This window comes from Scyliorhinus torazame, chromosome 9, assembly GCF_047496885.1.
Source record: "Scyliorhinus torazame isolate Kashiwa2021f chromosome 9, sScyTor2.1, whole genome shotgun sequence".
Taxonomy (NCBI): domain Eukaryota; kingdom Metazoa; phylum Chordata; class Chondrichthyes; order Carcharhiniformes; family Scyliorhinidae; genus Scyliorhinus; species Scyliorhinus torazame.
In genome coordinates, this window is record NC_092715.1 from 196417621 (window position 1) to 196435059 (window position 17439).

Sequence of the window (17439 nt, forward strand, 5' to 3'; positions counted from 1 at the left end):
CCTCTGTCAGATCATCCCTCAACCTCCGTCTTTGTGATCAGGTGCCAGGAATTTGCTCCCTTGCTTCCCTCCCTATTCTGGAGTAAATCCAATCGGCGGACTGGCCTCTCTGAATGAGGACCTCCAATCCTCAGCGCCCCACAAGATCCATCCAACATCTTCTTGCGGGGCGGCCTCGGGGAGGACGGCAACCACGCATGCACGGGTGATGCCAGTTACGCCTTTTATGCGGCGCCAATGCCCGGCGCGCGCTGATGACGCTGCTTTCGCGACACCCCCCCCGAGTTTCTCGCGGCCCTGATCCTAGCCCATTTTCGGGCCCTGAATCGGTCGAGATCGGGGCCGTTTCACGCCGTCGTGAACCTCAACGGCGTTCACGACGGCGTGGTTACTTAGTCGCGGGAGCGGAGAATCGCGCCCCACTTGTTTCCAAATGTGTATATATCCTGTCCCTGAGAATTTTCTCCAATAATTTACCTACTACTGACGTGAGGTTAACCAGCCTATAGTTTCCAGGATTATCCCTGCTACCTTTCTTAAACAGCGGTAACACATTAGCTATTCTCCAATCCTCTGGGATCTCACCTGTAGTGAATGAGGATACAAAGATGTCAGTCAAGGCCCCAGGAATTTGCTCCCTTGCTTCCCTCCCTATTCTGGAGTAAATCCAATCCGGTCCAGGAGATTTATCTACCTTACTGTCCAGACTGTCCACACACTCTACCCAAGAATCACCTTCCACAAAGTCCCTCCCTTTGGTGAACATTGATGCAAATGTCATTTGGTACCTCGCCCATTTCCTCTGATTCAACACATAGATTCCCCCCACTGTCCTTAAGTGGTTCAATCCTTAAGAGGGTCATGAACACAGCCCTGTCCATCACGTGAACCCGCTTCCCATCAATTGACTCTGGCTACACGTCCCGCTGCCTTGGGAAAGCGGGCAGGATAATCCAAGACCCCTCCCATCCGGGTTATTCGCTCTTCCAACCTCTTCCATCTGGCAGAAGTTACAAAATTCTGAGAACGTGCACTAACAGATTCAAAAAGAGCTTCTTCCCTCCCCACTGTTCCCAGATTCCTGAACGACCCTCTTATGGACTGAACTGATCTATCCATGCATCTTCTCTACTGAGTAGTACTACACTCCGTATACTGCACCCGATGTCAGCGTCTATGTATTTACATTGTGTATCTATCGTATGTCCTATGTTTTTTCATCTATGTAACGATCTGTCTGGACTCTATGCAGAACAATACTTTTCACTGTACCTCGGTGACAATAAACCCTAATCCAAATCCATTACGATGTCTGAGCACTAACTCACCTTTTGCGTTTGGTCTTTCCATGGGTCTTTAGTCAGTAATAAGAGAATGCTTTGTGGTAGAAAGTGGAGACATTGTTGTACGGACAGGGAATCCACTGAACTGCTGCCGAACGGAGATTGCACACAGTCGATGAAACTTTTCTCTTCCATGCGTGGCAGCCAGCTAGCTCGAACACCAAGCATCAATGGTGTCGTGTGGTCACTCCACACAGCAACAGCAGCAGCATAAATGCTCAGCAGAAAATCCACAGCCTTCAAAAAAAAATAACAAGCTATTGGACATCATGGGCCAAAGATTGCTCATGACAGCATTTTAGTTGTCACTTTTTGATTTATAACATTTGCAGCTCATCTTTCGTTCCACCAGCTTACAACAAAACTAAAACACAAAATCAACCTGCTGTCTCTTAATTTAGTGATTGCACAATAGTTGTTTGAGAGAGCTAACTAAATCGTGTTTGAAGGCAATCTCAGGACCACATTAATTGTATATTAGCCTATTCTAGACTTGTATTTACTGAATGATGTAAGAAACATGCTTTACAACTTGCAGACACAATGTGCCATGCTACAGAATATGCCTCACATGTTTCCACAATTTTATCAGTTTGTATTGTATATTGTGAGTTTGACAAATGACTGTGTTTCTTAGCTACAGTGGACAAAGAAATAAATCTTTTCAATTTTACAACTACAACATATTCTGGCAGGTCCATAATGGACATATTCTAGCACAAACTGCAAGTGGCATTAATCACCTTGCTGTCCTCTGGTTAACATCAAGATTCCTAAACAATGGAAGTGTTGCCGTATTCCAAGTAATTTATACAGAATTTCCTTGGGACAGAAAGCATTTCAAATTTACAAAGCTAATCTCCCAACAACGATACCTCTTTTGGGTCTGCATTCTGCATGGGAGATGACCCATGAGCAACATTCCGGATGTGTCCCATCAGCTCCAACAGCCATTCCATCCGTTTTATTACACCTGAGCAAAAAGCAGAATAAAGTGTCAGTGGTATATTTGTCACTTTGCTTCATCATGATCGCCACTACTTATTAACCATTGAGAGACATGGCTTCCTTCCTCAGGCCTCATTGTCCAAATAAAATGTTGAGTGTGTGACTTGAATCTGTGACTTTGACACTGCCACTCTGTAGCCAGAGAGATGGTGGCCGAGTGGAGCCCATGGTCATTTGTCTATTACAACAGGTATTTTGGTGTGAGGAATTATTATTATTTTTTTTTAATTCTCCTCCTTTTTCACATTTTCTCCCACATTTACACCCATCAACAATAAACAATAATCAACAAGATATGTCAATCCCCATAATAACAACGATCCCATCCGCCCACCAACCCCCAAACCTCAACCCGCATGTTTACATAAACAAATGACAAAAAGGAATCAGGGCTTACCCATAGTCACCTTTAACCTACACGGCTCTCCACCACCCCCCCCCAAACCAACGCCATCCAGCCTCTAAGAGAGTACCGTACATGATACCCCAACGTTGTAACCCCCCCCCACCCCCAAGTCTCCAGCTCCTCCCGTCCACTGCCTCTTGTAAAACTCCTCCTCCCAACCTCGGTTCCCTCCCCCCAACTGTCAGGCTCCGATGGCCGCAGCCCCTCCCCACACCTCGCTCCCGTTCACTGGCCGACTTAAACCGGCCAGCGTGGAGGCCCCAGCCCGGGTCCCTTTCCCCCTTGCCCGGCCCTAGGAAAGCCCAAAGATCCCCTTTTAGCACACAAACCCCGCATATCCACCTACACCCCGAAGAGCCCTCCTTTCGAGTGAAAGTCCCGTCCCTTCCCTTGTCCAAATATATGCAACATTGGCTCCTTTAGCCTCTACACCCGCGCGCAGTGATACAAAGAAGTAAATACAGTCATGAGGTTACATCGGCACATGACCACTCCTCAATTTGTCAGTTCTGCCCCAGTCCTTCTGCCTTCGCAAACTCCTCTGCTGCTTCCGCCGTTCCAAAATAAAAGTCCCTGAGCTTGTAAGTCACCCTCAGCTTCGCTGGATATACAATGCCGCACTGCACCTTGCCAATGTACAGTGCCCTCTTCAGCCGGTTGAAGGCAGCCCGCCTCCTCGCCAGCTCCACCGTAAAGTCCTGGTATACACGTATACCAGCTCCAGCCCACTGCACCACCCGCTTCTGCTTGGCCCAGCTCAGGACCTTCTCCTTCACACTGTACCTACGGAAGCACAGAGTCACTGCCCTTGGCGGCTCACTCGCCTTTGGTACAGGCCTCCACGACCGATGAGCCCGATCCAGTTCATATATCGGGAGGGGTCCTCCCCCTCCCCCAGTAGTTTTGCCAGCATCGCGGCAAAATACTCAGTCGACTTTGGTCCTTCAACTCCTACGGGCAGCCCCACGACCCTCAAATTCTGTCGCCTGGATCGGTTTTCCAGATCTTCCATTTTTCCTCGCAGATTCTTATTCGTGTCCATCACCTTCTGCATCTCCTTCCCCATCGAGGCAAGTTGATCACGGTGCTGCAATAACGTCTCCCCCTTGCTCTTGCATCTCCGCCACTGCGCTCGCCACCGCCGTCTTCACCGGGGAAACCGCCTCCTCCACCAGCACATTCAAAACCTCCCTCATCTCCTTCCTCACCAACTCCATACATTTCTCAATCTGCGCCAACTGCTTTTGGAATTCCGCAGCCATCACCTTAGTTAGTTCTTCAGCCGTAAGCACTGCGGCCTCCCCTGGTGCTCCAGCCTCCATTTTCTTTGTTGACCCCGCGGTGACCTTTCCCCTCTCCAACAGACTTTCAGCCGCTTTTTTCCCGGCCGTTTTTTTTGGTGTTTTTCGACATCCTTCTTCTCCTTGCGCTATCTCCTGACTTTTACTGCCGTCGCTGGCCCTAGGACCGGGCGTTACTCCCCGAAAATGCCGTTCCCGAACGGGAGCCCTCCAATGTCCGGCTGCCTCCCGCCCGCCGTCACCGGAAGTCGCCTGGTGTGAGGAATTATGGCAACATGTCATGCTGTGGTATAATGCAAAACCAACATACTAGGCTACACAAATTAGAATAGAACTCCATATAATTATTAGCCATAATTGGTGTGACTGCCCTCTGCTGGATCTTGGAAATTAACTATTATCAAGGGTCTGATACAATGGGAACAAAAATACACAACCTATCTTACATATGCCTACTGCCACTCTGGTAAGAGCGAGGGAAAAGGGATAGAAATTAGGGTGAGGTTTCCTGGGGTCATAACGTCACATCAGACCTTCCAGCCAGCCCTCGGGTGGTGAACCTGTCACCTGCCCAAACAAGGGTGGGGTTGAGGCCTTGGGTTGGGAGTTCCTGCACACCTCACATCCTAGAGATCTGGCAAGGTATTGACAGCCAGTCAGCCAGGAGAGCCCAGGCCACTGGCTGACACATTTAGGGCTCACAAGCAGAGGTGGACTTACACTTTTGGGGGTTCCCGTGCTCTCCCTCTTTGTGTGGCCCTCAAGTCACACCCCGCCCTCTGGTGATGTGGCAGTCCGCCCCAAATGGTGTAAAACCCGGCCCCGAATGACGTCAACGCTCTCCTGCTGGCTACAGTAACCGTGCAGAGAATGTTTGACGATGACAATGTAGAAGTATCCTTACTCTGTATCTTACCCATGCTGTACTTTCTCAGAGGGTATTAGAGTTGACAATGTAGAGTGAGCATTAAACTGCCTCTATTCATATCCTGGGACTGTTGGATGATGGAAGGTTGTGAGAGCTTTCTTGTGTCTCTAACCGGTGTTAGGGTCCTGGGACTGTTTGATGGGGCAGTGGTTAGAGGGAACTTTACTTTGGATCGAACGCATGTTGTACTTGCTCGTTGAATGTTTGATGAAACACTGTAGAGGGAAATTTATTAGGTATACTCCCCTCCCTCCCACACACACAAAACTTGCCTGATACTCCCCTCTCTCCCTCGCACACCAAACATGCCTGATATTCTTCTCTCTTATACACACTGTCAGGTATTTCACTTCCTCACACCCAAATCCTAACAGATATTCCCCTCGCTCAGGCAAGGACACTGTCTGATATTAGCCTCTCTCGCAGACACTCCCTGTCTGAATATTGCTCTCCCTCACACACATAAAACCTGCCTAAATATTGCTCTCCCTCATACACACAAACCCTGTATGGTAGGCCATCCCCATTTCTCTCAAACTTACAAACCCAGTCTAATATTTTTCCTCACAAACACAACGATCTAATATTCCCTCCTCTTATTTATACCCAAACCAGGTTGGTTATTCCCCTTGCTCTCACACAGATTAATGCTGTCTGATATTCCCCCTCCCTCACATCACACATAGTCTGATATTCAACTGCCTCACACACATTAACCCTGTCTGATACTTCCCTCGCTCTCACATACATTAACTCTGTCTGATATCCCTCTCGCTCTCACACACATTCTTTGCTCCGTCACAAACTCTGATCCTTTGCCATTGACCGTATCCTTCTCCCCCTGGCAACTGGCTGCAGGCAAGCATAGAGGTTTGTAACCTTGACCTTATATTGGACTTCAAGCTGAGCTTCCAGCAATATATCTACAGCTTCACTAAGGCTGCAAATTTCTAGCTCCATGACACCACCTGATTTGTCCCTGCTTCAGTTTACTGTTCCTGAAAACCTGACCCATACGTTTGTTGCCTCTCGACTTGACTATTCCATCACACACCTGGTCTTACTCCCGTTTTTCACTGTCCCTAAACTAAAGATTATTCAGAGTCTGTACCTAACTCACACCAAGTCCCCATTCGTCCTTCACCTCCACACCACCCCGCTAACTGGACACCCTCCTCCAACTCTATAACCCTCTGAGATGTCTGTTCTCCTCCTGTGTAATAGCAGTAAAAGGACTACCCAACAGGGTGGTTCCCTGCAAATTAATTCTTGCAGACAATCGAGAACGCATAAAAACAAAATTTCCATGTGGTACAAGGAGTTGAAATGTCATAGATATTTCATCATCTTAAAAAAGGCAATGGAACTGCTTATTTGGAATGTATCAGCACTCAGTGAGGTCCTCAGTGGTAACAATTACCTCATAAGTTACCTCAGGAAGATCAAGCAATAGTTTTAATATTGGCTTTTCAGAACAACTTTAAAGCCACGCATCACAGGCTATTTACTCATATTGCCCGAGACAGCAAGGTCTTCAAGCCCCCATTGTTCCATTCCTCTCAGCTTACCTGTGTTCTGATGGCTCACAAGTCGAGACTGGTAAAAACTCTGCAACATAATCCAGGTGACAGTCCCCAACTGACTGCTGCCTACTGCAGTCGCGATAATGTCATTAAAGCACAGCAGAGGAACTCGACCCTGGGAAACCAGATATGCTCTGATAAAGGTGGCCTTTGCAATTGTATTCTGTAACAAATTTCAGTCAGAGTTAATGAGTTAAATGAGAGTCAACTAAACCAAAAGTCATATTAGCACTCAATATCTCTCACCTTTGTGTCATGATGATTTCATATCTATTATTCTTGCTTAAAAGCAGTGATCTATTAAAATACCATGCACGGCTAAATTATTGCAATCTCTTTGAATGGGTTCAGCTGAGGTTACTCATGCAGACCCCATCTTCTTAACCTTGCCCCTCGCCAGAGGTGTGGTGATCCTCAGGTTAAAACACCACCAGTTAGTTCTCCCCCTCAAAGGGGAAAGTAGCCTCGGCTCATCTGGGACGATGGTGACTTTACTTTATGTATTTTGTTCACAGTAGCAGCCTGCCTTGGGTGAAAACTCAAGTTGCATCAATGTACGACAACCCACTCTCATTTACAGTCTCAAAAATGCATATCTTATTGGTTGGGTGCATGTAATTACCACCACTGAACTTTGCTTTCCTCCTCTACAAAACCCGAGTGGAAGTTGGTGGAAGGTAGAGAAGAGGGTTACAAAGATTATCCTGGTGGACAGGAGTTAGAGTGTTTTGAAAAACTGAAAATTTTCAGCGAATAGTGACAGACAGAGCAGACAGTATAATCCTGTTTCAGACAATTGTCATGAGGTTAGAGATAAGTAAATCCTGTGGGATTGGACTCTGGGGAATCTGAAGTATATGGGAGGGAGCTGTTAAAGGTTTGTCATAGATGGTGCTGAATTGAGCCGTACAGAATATCGCGAGTGCGAGACTGGAGACGGTGCAAAATGCTCAGGGAGGAAGCTCCTTTGCTTTTCGCTTGCCTTTTCAGGTTGGCCAGCCGCATGTCCAAAGAATCCTGCCAGGTTTGGCCCGCTCTTACATTTGCCTCCATTTTTAACAATGTAACTTGATGTGTACTTCTGAACAAAGATCTTCTTGAACTTTGACAAATTACCCATTTTGTTCATCGTTACTTATTCCCTTTCGCCCCACCTGTAGTCAGGGTTTGCACACCTCGAATTACAGGTTAGAAAAACGTGGCAGTGATTGGAAGAAAGAAGAGATGGCATCTGACTGGACGTTTAGTAAAGTTGCAAAAGATCATGGTGAACAAACGAACAGGAGCTGATTTTTTGGGTTTGGTTCTTTGTGGATCTCATGTTGCCGATTCTTTTTCTTTGAAAATATTTTCTTCATTGTTATTCCATTACTTCCAAAATAGCCGGGGAATTAATGTAATTACAGATTAAAAAAAACGCGGGTGGGATTCTCCGAGCCGAAATCGCGTTCGACGCAGGGGCGGTAAACTGACGTCAAACCCGAGATCGGGTCCGACGCGCTCCCGCAATTCTCCCATCCCCGGAGAATTGCCGCCAATCGGGCACGCGCGGTCGACGCGCCGCCGGTCGGGGGCCATTGAAAGAGGCCCCCGCCGCGATTCTCCAAGTGCAGCTGACCGAGTTCCCGCCGGTGTGGTTCTCTCATGGTTCCACTTGGCGTGGCGGCTGCGGACTCATTTTTTGATTTATTCTTTTATGGGATGTGGGCATCGCTGACCAGGCCAGCATTTGTTGCTCATTCCTAATTGCCTTTGAACCAAGTGGCTTGCCACACCATTTCGGAGGGGGTTAAGAGTCAGCCGCATTGCTGTGGATCTGGAGTCACATGTAGGCCAGATTTCCTTCCCTAAAGGACATTAATGAACTGGATGGGTTTTTACAACAATCGGCAATGGTTTCATGGTCAACATCACGGAGATGATTATAGTCCGTTATATGACCACTACACCATCATCTCCCCGAAAGAGAAAATAAAAATCACTGACGCTGGAAATTATGGGACCTCTGTAAATGTTGGAACAGAAAAAAAAATTGTTGTTTTGAAAATATTCTCACTCTTAATCCAAAGCATTAACCTGGTGACAACTGCTATGCATTTCTGTACTAACACCAAAAGTATAATTGCTGTGACTGCACTTATCCTTAACTTTAAGCATTCTCAATTGGTCAGATTCTACACAAAGATTCTGTCACACTTCATTCCATTATATAATGTAATTCTTAAATAATAAAATTGCATTTTAAGAGAGTTTGAATGCTCTCAATAGGGATAGGCCACAGGCTGTGGCCTATCAACACAGTACTGAGGAAGTAGTGAAGAAATGTAACAGTTAAGGATCATAATCTTCACAATTATGGGCTGTATTTACCACGCTCAGTCCCGGCCGGAATAGTGGGATCAGCACCAAATCTGGAAGCCAATTGCTGCTGGAATGGGCTTTGCCGTGACTGTTAATTCAGCATTCTACCAGCTTTCCCGGCCAATTGACTTCCGGTGGCGGCCTTGGTGTGAGTGGTCGCACACACGGCAGCTCCTGCTTGAAGGCATAGAAAAGAGGCCTTTTCACCCGAAATAGGATGTAACTTTGACGGAAAAGTGTGACTGAAAGTCGGAGAAGTCCCCCCCAGTAGTGGTATGTCTGCTGGTTACCAAACCTGGCAGAAGTTGAAAGACATGGCCAAGGAGTTGGAAGAGATCTGTGGCGCAGCAGCTACTGGAAAGGTGGCAGAGGGGGAAGGGTCAGTGCAAGTCGGAAAGCCCCAGATGGAGCAGTTGATGGCCTTCATAAAGGAAGACTTCTGCCAGCAGAGGGAGGAGATGCAGGTGGATCGTTCGAAGGCCATTGAAGGGGTTGCGGCACCCCTGAAGGGTTCGGTGGAGAAATGCTTGGAGACACAGGGGTCGCAGATCCAAGAGATTGAGAGGGTGATGTCGGACCACAGGGATCGGGTGGTGGCACTGGAGGCGGAGCTCTCAGGAGATCGTTGCAAGACATTTAGAGCAAAGATGGAGCAGGAAAATAGGCCGAGAAGGCAGAATCTGCTAATAGTTGGCCTGCCTGAAGGAGTGGAAGGTGTGAGTGCCACGAGATACATTTCGAGGATGCTGGCGGGGCTGATGGTGGAGGGGGTGCTGGACAAGACCCCGGAGGTGGACAGAGCGCACAGGTCTCTGAGGCAGAAGTCTAGAGCAGGGGAGCCACCTTCTTTTTTCTGTTGGGTCAACAAAGGGTAGCGGGGGTGAAAGGTTTGTCAGGGGACGGCTGTCCCCAACCCCTCCTGCTGCCTGTGGCTATGTTTTTTGTTTTTTCTTGTCTTTGGGGGAGGTGACTTGTGGTTTGAGATGCGTCTTTGTTTGGGTGGGGGAGGGTGCGGTCCTCAGTGAGCATTCTTCACAGAATACAGAGGCGAGGGTGGAATAGGGGTGGGGGTGGGGCACTAAGAGGAGTCTTTGGGCAGGAGTTGCCACACTGGCAGGTAATGCTGGCGAACGGAAATGAGGTGGGGGAGAAGGCCGAGAGAGTTGGCCACAGGGGAAGAGATGGTGATGTGACACGGCGAGGTTGGAGAAGACAACATGGTCGGGGTGGAGAAAGAGGCCATCTTGGATAAGCCAGATACAGGCTGAAATTAATGGGGGGTAGAGCTGAAAAGGGAGGATGGCGGATGGTAGCAGGGAATGAAGGCGTAAGCTCCCGATAGGGCTGGTAACATGGAACGTGCGAGTGCTCAACAGACCAGTGAAGCGATCTCAGGTCGTTGCAAACCTAAGACGTGGAGGTGGTCTTTCTGCAGGAGCCGCACCTCCGCGTCAAGGACCAGGTTAGACTGAGAAAGGGATGGGTGGGTCAGGTTTTCCACTCGGTGTTTGATTCAAAGTCAGGGGGAGTGACAATTTTGACGTGCAAGAAAACGGTGTTTGTGAGCATGAAGGAAGTGAGGGACCTGGGTGGGAGATATGTGATTGTGAGCGGGGTTGCTGTCCTCCCCGAGGCCGCCCCGCAAGAAGATGTCGGATGGATCTTGCGGGGAAAGGAGGTCCTCCTTCAGAGAGGCTGGCCCGACGATTGGTGGGCACCAATCGCGGGTCAGACCCCATTTGAGGCCCCCCCCGGTGCAGGATCCCCCCCCCAGGGTTCCCGCACTGTTCCCGCCGGCAGCGACTAGGTGTGGACAGCGCCGGGGGGAACCCGCCGTTTTGGACAGGCCGCTTGGCCCATCCGGGCCGGAGAATCGCGGGGGTACCGGTGAATCGCCACTTTGGCTGTCTCGGGCGATTCACTGTACCGCGCCGCGCAAAACGCGATTGTGCCGGTCTGGCCGCTTCCGTGAATCACGGGAGGGCGTCGGACTGGCGTTGCGGGAGAATTTGGCGACCCAGGCGATTCTCCCAACCGGCGCGGGAGCGGAGAATCGCGCCCAAGGTGTTTAGGCATTACTATAAGGAGCTGTACAGGGCAGACCGGGGTGGGGGGGGGGGGGGGGGGGTGAAGAGGGGGACATGGGACGGTTCTTTGACAAAGTGGAGTTTCCACAGTTGGAGGAAGAGAAGAGGCAGGTGCTAGAGGTATTGGACAGAATAGGAGGTATGACGTCGGGGATGGCTCCGGGGTCCAATGGAATTCCATAAGGAGTTTGCGACGGACCTACCACTGCATCTCTTGGGGCGTTTAATGAGGCATTGAGGAAGCGGGAGTTGCCAGAGACGATGATGCAGTCAACGATCACATTGGTACCAAAAAAGGGGAAGGACCTGTTGGAATGTGGGTCATATAGGCCCACACCGCTGTTCAAAACGGATGTGAAAGTGCTGACTACGTTGGTGGCGGAGGACCAAATAGGTTTCGTAAAGGGCAGGCAGTTCTCTAGTAATATAAGGAGGCTGTTAAACATGATCATGACATCCAGTTCAGGGTAGTTCACAGGGCCCACATGACGGTAGCCTGGATGAGCAGGTCTTTGAAGATGTGAAGGATAGATGTGGGCGGTGTGGGGGTAGCCCGGCCAACCAGGTACATATGTTTTGGGCATGTCTGAAATTGAGGGGATTCTCATGGATTTGCGGACGCTATGTCAGAAATCCTGGAAGGGAGGGTAACTCCGAGTCCAGAACTGGCAATATTTGGGGTATCGGAAGATTTGGGGGCCAAGGGGGGAGGGAGGCCGATGTCGTGGCCTTCTCCTCCCTGGTGGCCCGGAGACGAATTTTGCTGGGATGGAGGGACTCGGAGGCATGGCAATGTTAGATAAGGACAGGTAGGGCGGGGATAGTAGGGGACGTGTTTTACTGCTTCTTTGTTTTTTAGGTGTTTTGCGTGTGTCGGCTTGCGCGGAGGTTTCAGAAATGTTAATGTGTTAAACTGTGAAAATTACAAATGCTTCAATAAAATATTTTCTAAAATAAAAAAACATGATCATGACCCCGTTGAGAGCTCAGGTACCGGAGGTAGTGGTGTCCATGCAGGCATAGAAGGCATTTGGCCGGGTGGAGTGGCGGTACTTGTTTGAGGTCCTGGGAAGGTTCGGGTTTAGGCCGAAGTTTGTGGCATGGGTGCGCCTGTTATTCGTGGCACTGATGGCGAGTGTGCGGACCAACGACAGGGGTTCATGGAACTTTGAAAAGAACAGGGGAACAAAGCAAGCGTGACCCCTATCACTGCTGTTGTTTGCGCTGGCGACAGAGCCTCTGGCAATGGCTCTTAGGTGGTTGTGTTTACGAGGGAACGAAGGGAGCATTGGGTATCGCTATATGTGGACGACCTACACTATGTTTCGGACCCGCTGGAGAGCATGGAGAGGATCATGGGCCTGTTGGAGAAGTTTGGGGCGTTCTCGGGATACAAGTTAAATGTAGGGAAAAGCGAAGTGTTCCCGGTGAACAAATTGGGTCAACGAGCCAATCTAGGGGGGGATGCCATTTAATCAGGCCAGAGACAGGTAGCGAGGTGATGCACGATCAATAACTCCAGAAGCGAGGTTGGAGTCAATTGAAGGCTTTAATATGCTAGATGTTTCCCCCAGCAGCGCAGGTACAGAAGAAAGCTGCTGGGGCGGTACGGGCTCTTATACCCCACCTTGCAGGGCGGAGCTAACAAACAGGTTTAACCAATGGGAACACGTACATTCTCCACCAATGGTATTCCGGCATTACAAGGTACCGTAATCCTTCTAACACAGACTACCACATTCACCCCCTGTTAAAAAAGAATCCGGCGGGGGTGGTGGTTTTGTATTACAACGTGGTAAAGTGGGAGAAGTTACAGTTATGAAGGTACCGTAATGCCTCCGCTTTATCACATCTTAACTATTTACAACAGTCATGTACATTTCAAAATGAAGCAATTAGTCGATTAGGGGCCCTGGTCGTCCTCTGCGATCGTCGTAGCTTTGGTGGTGATGCCGGTGGAGGTTCGGGCGTCTGTGACTCTGGGAGTGTGGTTTTGGCTTCTGTGGCCGCTTCATCACCCCTAGACGGGGCCAGTGGACGAACCGATCCACGGTGGGAGGGAGGGTGCGACTGGTGGCGGGGGTGTATGTGGGGATCCAGCGGGCACCAGGTCCCGTAGGGAGACCGTATCCTGTCGGTCGTCGGGGTACGCCATGTAGACGTACTGAGGGTTAGCGTGGAGGAGATGGACCCTCTCGACAAATGGGTCCGATTTGTGCGCCCGCACGTGTTTTCGGAGCAGGATGGGTCCGTGAGCTGCCAGCCAGGTTGGGAGCGAGGTCCCAGAGGAGGACTTCCTGGGGAAGATAAGGAGACGTTCTTGAGGTGTTTGGTTGGTCGTGGTACAGAGCAGTGACCGGATGGAGTGGAGGGCATCCGGGAGGACTTCCTGCCAGCGGGAGACTGGGAGATTCCTGGACCGCAGGGCCAGTATGACGGTCTTCCAGACCGTTCCGTTCTCCCTCTCTACCTATCCGTTTCCCCGGGGGTTGTAACTGGTCATCCTGCTCGAGGCAATGCCCTTGCTGAGCAGGAATTGACGCAGTTCGTCGCTCATGAAGGAGGACCCCCTATCACTGTGTATGTAGGCGGGGAAACCAAACAGCGTAAAGATACTATGGAGGGCTTTTATGACGGTGGTTGCAGTCATGTCGGGGCAGGGGATGGCGAATGGGAACCGGGAGTACTCATCAATCACGTTCAGGAAGTACGCGTTGCGGTCGGTGGAGGGGAGGGGGCCTTTGAAATCCATACTGAGGCGTTCAAAGGGACGGGAAGCCTTTATCAGGTGAGCTTTCTCTGGCCTGTAGAAGTGCGGCTTGCACTCCGTGCAGATTTGGCAATTCCTGGTGGCTGTCCTGACCTCCTCGAGGGAGTAGGGAAGGTTGCGGGTCTTGATGAAATGGAAAAATCGAGTGATCCCCGGGTGGCAGAGGTCCTCGTGGAGGGCTCGGAGGCGGTCCACATGTGCCACGGGGTAGGGCTCGTTTAGCTTCCCGGGATGATACAAGATCTCACAGTTGTAGGTGGAGAGTTTGATCCTCCACCGCAAGATCTTGTCGTTTTTTATCTTGCCCCGCTGTGCATTATCGAACATGAAAGCAACCGACCGTTGGTCAGTGAGGAGAGTGAATCTCTTGCTGGCCAGGTAATGCCTCCAATCTCGCACAGCTTCTACTATGGCCTGGGCCTCCTTTTCGACTGAGGAATGGCGGATTTCGGGAGCGTGGAGGGTGCGTGAGAAGAAGGCCACGGGTCTGCCCGCTTGGTTGAGAGCGGCCGCCAGAGCTACGTCGGACGTGTCGCTCTCGACCTGGAAGGGGAGGGACTCGTTGATGGCATGCATCGTGGCCTTTGCAATGTCTGCTTTGATGCGGCTGAAGGCCTGGCGGGCCTCTATCGACAGGGGAAAAACTGTGGATTGGATCAGTGAACGGGCCTTGTCCGCATAGTTGGGGACCCACTGGGCATAGTAAGAAAAAAAACCTAGGCAGCGCTTCAGGGCCTCGGAGCAGTGCGGGAGGGGGTAGTCCATAAGGGGGCGCATGCGTTCAGGGTCGGGGCCTATAACTCCATTTTGCACTACGTAGCCGAGATGGCTCGGCGGTCGGTGCTGAACACGCATTTATCCTTGTTATACGCGAGGTTAAGGATTTTTGCGGTCTGGAGGAATTTTCGGAGGTTGGTGTTGTGGTCCTGCTGGTCGTGGCCGCAGATGGTGACATTATCGAGGTACGGGAATGTGGCCCGTAAAACATACCGGTCAACCATTCGGTCCATCTCTCGTTGGAAGACCAAGACCCCATTAGTGACACCGAAGGGAACCCTTAATAAGTGGTAGAGCCGCCCATCTGCTTCGAAAGCAGTGTATTTGCGGTCACTAGTGCGGATGGGGAGCTGGTGGTAGGCGGACTTAAGATCCACCGTGGAAAAAACCCTGTATTGCGCAAATCTGTTGACCAGGTCGGATATGCAGGGGAGAGGGTATGCGTCAAGCTGCATAAACCCGTTGATGGTCTGACTGTAGTCGATGACCATCCTCTGCTTTGCCCCAGTCTTTACAACCGCTACTTGAGCTCTCCAGGGTCTGTTGCTAGCCTCAATTACACCGTCCCTCAATAACCGTTGGACCTCTGACCTAATAAAGGTCCGGTCCTGGGCACTGTACCATCTGCTCCTGGTGGCGACTGGTTTGCAATCCGGGCTGAGGCTTGCAAACAGGGAAGGCGGATCGACTTGAGGGTCGCGAGGCTGCAGATAGTGAGGGGGGGTATAGGGCAGCCGAATTTGAAAGTTAGACTCGAGGAGGTTGCACTGAAAGTCCAACCCTAGGAGTGTGGCTGCGCAGAGGTGGGGAAGGATGTGGAGTCGGTAGTTTTTGAACTCCCTTCCCTGGACCATGAGGTTAGCTACACAAAACCCCTTGATCTCTACTGAGTGAGATCCGAAGGCCAGGGAGATTTTTCGATTAACGGGGTGGACAAGGAGAGAAGAGCGCCTTACCGTGTCGGGGTGTATGAAGCTCTCCGTGCTCCCAAAGTCGATTAGGCAGGAAGTTTCTTGCCCATTGATAAGCACCATTGTCGTAGCAGTCGAGAGTGTTCGGGGCCGAGACTGGCCCAGGGTCACCGAGGCTAATCGTGGCAGCAGTTGGATGTTCTCTTCGGGCGGTGTGTGGTCAGCCGAACTGGGGTCCTGAGAGTCCATCCAAGATGGCGGCGCCCACTGGTTGCACATGGCTGGGAGTACACAAAATGGCGGCGCCCATCCATCGCACGTGGCGTCCGCGGGACAAGGCGGCGGCGCCCGGAGGCCACACGTGGCCCTGGAGGAGGAGGATGGTGGCGCCTGCTGGCCGCACGGGGTCCGTGGTGAGGGTTGGGGTGGCGGTCTGTATTCGCCTCCGGAGACCGCAGCGACAGCCCGGGCCTGGCATACCGCCACGAAGATCCCTTGCAGATGGATGAACGGGCCGGACAGCGCTGTTGGGGGTGCTTGGCTTGCCCGCAAAAATAACAGCAGGGCTTCCTGGGATTGCCAGGCCGTCTCGCAGCACAAGCTTGTGGGGGGATGGGAGATGCCTCGGGGTCGACCGCGGGGGGGGGGGGGTTCCACACTGCCCAGGGGGCTGCCGCGTGGTCGGGGACGTAATCGCGGGCGTTTCGGGAGGCCACATCCAGGGAGCCGGCAAGGGCCCGTGCCTCCTTGAGGGCTAGTGTCTCCTTCTCCAGCAATCGCTGGTGGATTTGGGAGGACAGCATACCTGCAACGAAAACGTCCCGAATCAAAAGTTCTGTGTGGTCAATTGCTGAAACTTACGTGCAGCTGCAGTTTCTCCCCAACACCAGGAGCGCATGGTAGAATTCTTCCAGTGATTCCCCAGGGATTTGTCGCCTCGACGTTAGTAGATGTCGGGCGTAGACCTGATTTACAGGGCGAATATAATGTCCTTTCAGCAGCTCCATTGCGGCATCGAACTCGTCCGCGTCCTCGATGAGGGTGTAGATTTCTGGGCTTACCCTCGAGTGCAGAATTTGTAGTTTCTGTTCTCCCGTGGGTGTGCTTTCGGCCGTCCCGAGATATCCGTTGAAGCACGCCAGCCACTGCTTGAAGGTTGCCGCTGAGTTTGCCGCGTGGGGGCTGGGTTGCAGACACTCCGGCTTGATTCGGAGCTCCATTCTTTAAAACTAGTGTATTAAATTGATGCATGATCAATAACTCCAGAAGCGAGGTTGGAGACAATTGAAGGCTTTAATACGCTAGATGTTTCCCCCAGCAGCGCAGGTACAGAAAAAAGCTGCTGGGGCGGCACGGGCTCTTATACCCTGCCTTGCAGGGCGGAGCTAACATACAGGCTTAACCAATGGGAACCCGTACATTCTCCACCAATGGTATTCCGGCATTACCAGGTACTGTAATCCTTCTAACACAGACTACCACACGAGTACACAATGGGTGATGCTTCACAAGTGGAATCTAACAAAGCTGGTTCAGGAGGTCAGGGAGGAGCTGAAGAGGTGGGCACACTGCATTTGACTCTGGCAGGGAGGGTTCAAGCGATGCAGGTGAACGTTCTGCCGAGGATCCAGTTCATATTCCAGACACTTCCGATCTTTGTACCAAAGGCCTTCTTTTGAAAACTGGATATGATTATTTCAGACTTTGTATGGGCCGGGAATGTGCCAAGGGTTAAGAGGACCCTGTTGCAGAGACAGAGGCAGAAGGGAGGGTTGGCATTGCCGAATGTGCTAAATTATTACTGGATGGCGAACGTGGAGCGGGCGAGGCAATGGTGGGAAGAAATGAAAAAATGAAATGAAATGAAAGGGCAGAAGGGGCAGAATGGGTTCGAATGGGGGAATAATCCTGCATGGGGTCCAGCTTGAGGACTCTTGTGATGGCGTCATTGCCAAAGGAACCAA

The 17439-nt window shown here is 50.9% G+C and overlaps 1 protein-coding gene across 5 annotated transcripts in view; it reads right to left on the reverse strand.

Annotated features, from left to right (window-relative positions):
• The window catches only part of focad (focadhesin), a 334365-nt gene that overhangs the window by 22719 nt on the left and 294207 nt on the right, over positions 1 to 17439 (reverse strand). For all 5 annotated transcript variants that reach the window (XR_011949158.1, XR_011949159.1, XM_072516930.1 and 2 more), the window contains 3 exons: positions 6555 to 6732; positions 2219 to 2316; positions 1329 to 1580 (listed from right to left, as the gene is read on the reverse strand). Coding sequence is in view for 3 of the 5 variants with exons in the window: in XM_072516930.1 (XP_072373031.1) it covers positions 1329 to 1580; positions 2219 to 2316; positions 6555 to 6732 (528 nt within the window). In the remaining 2 variants the exon portion in view is untranslated. The remainder of the gene's footprint in view (positions 1 to 1328; positions 1581 to 2218; positions 2317 to 6554; positions 6733 to 17439) is intronic.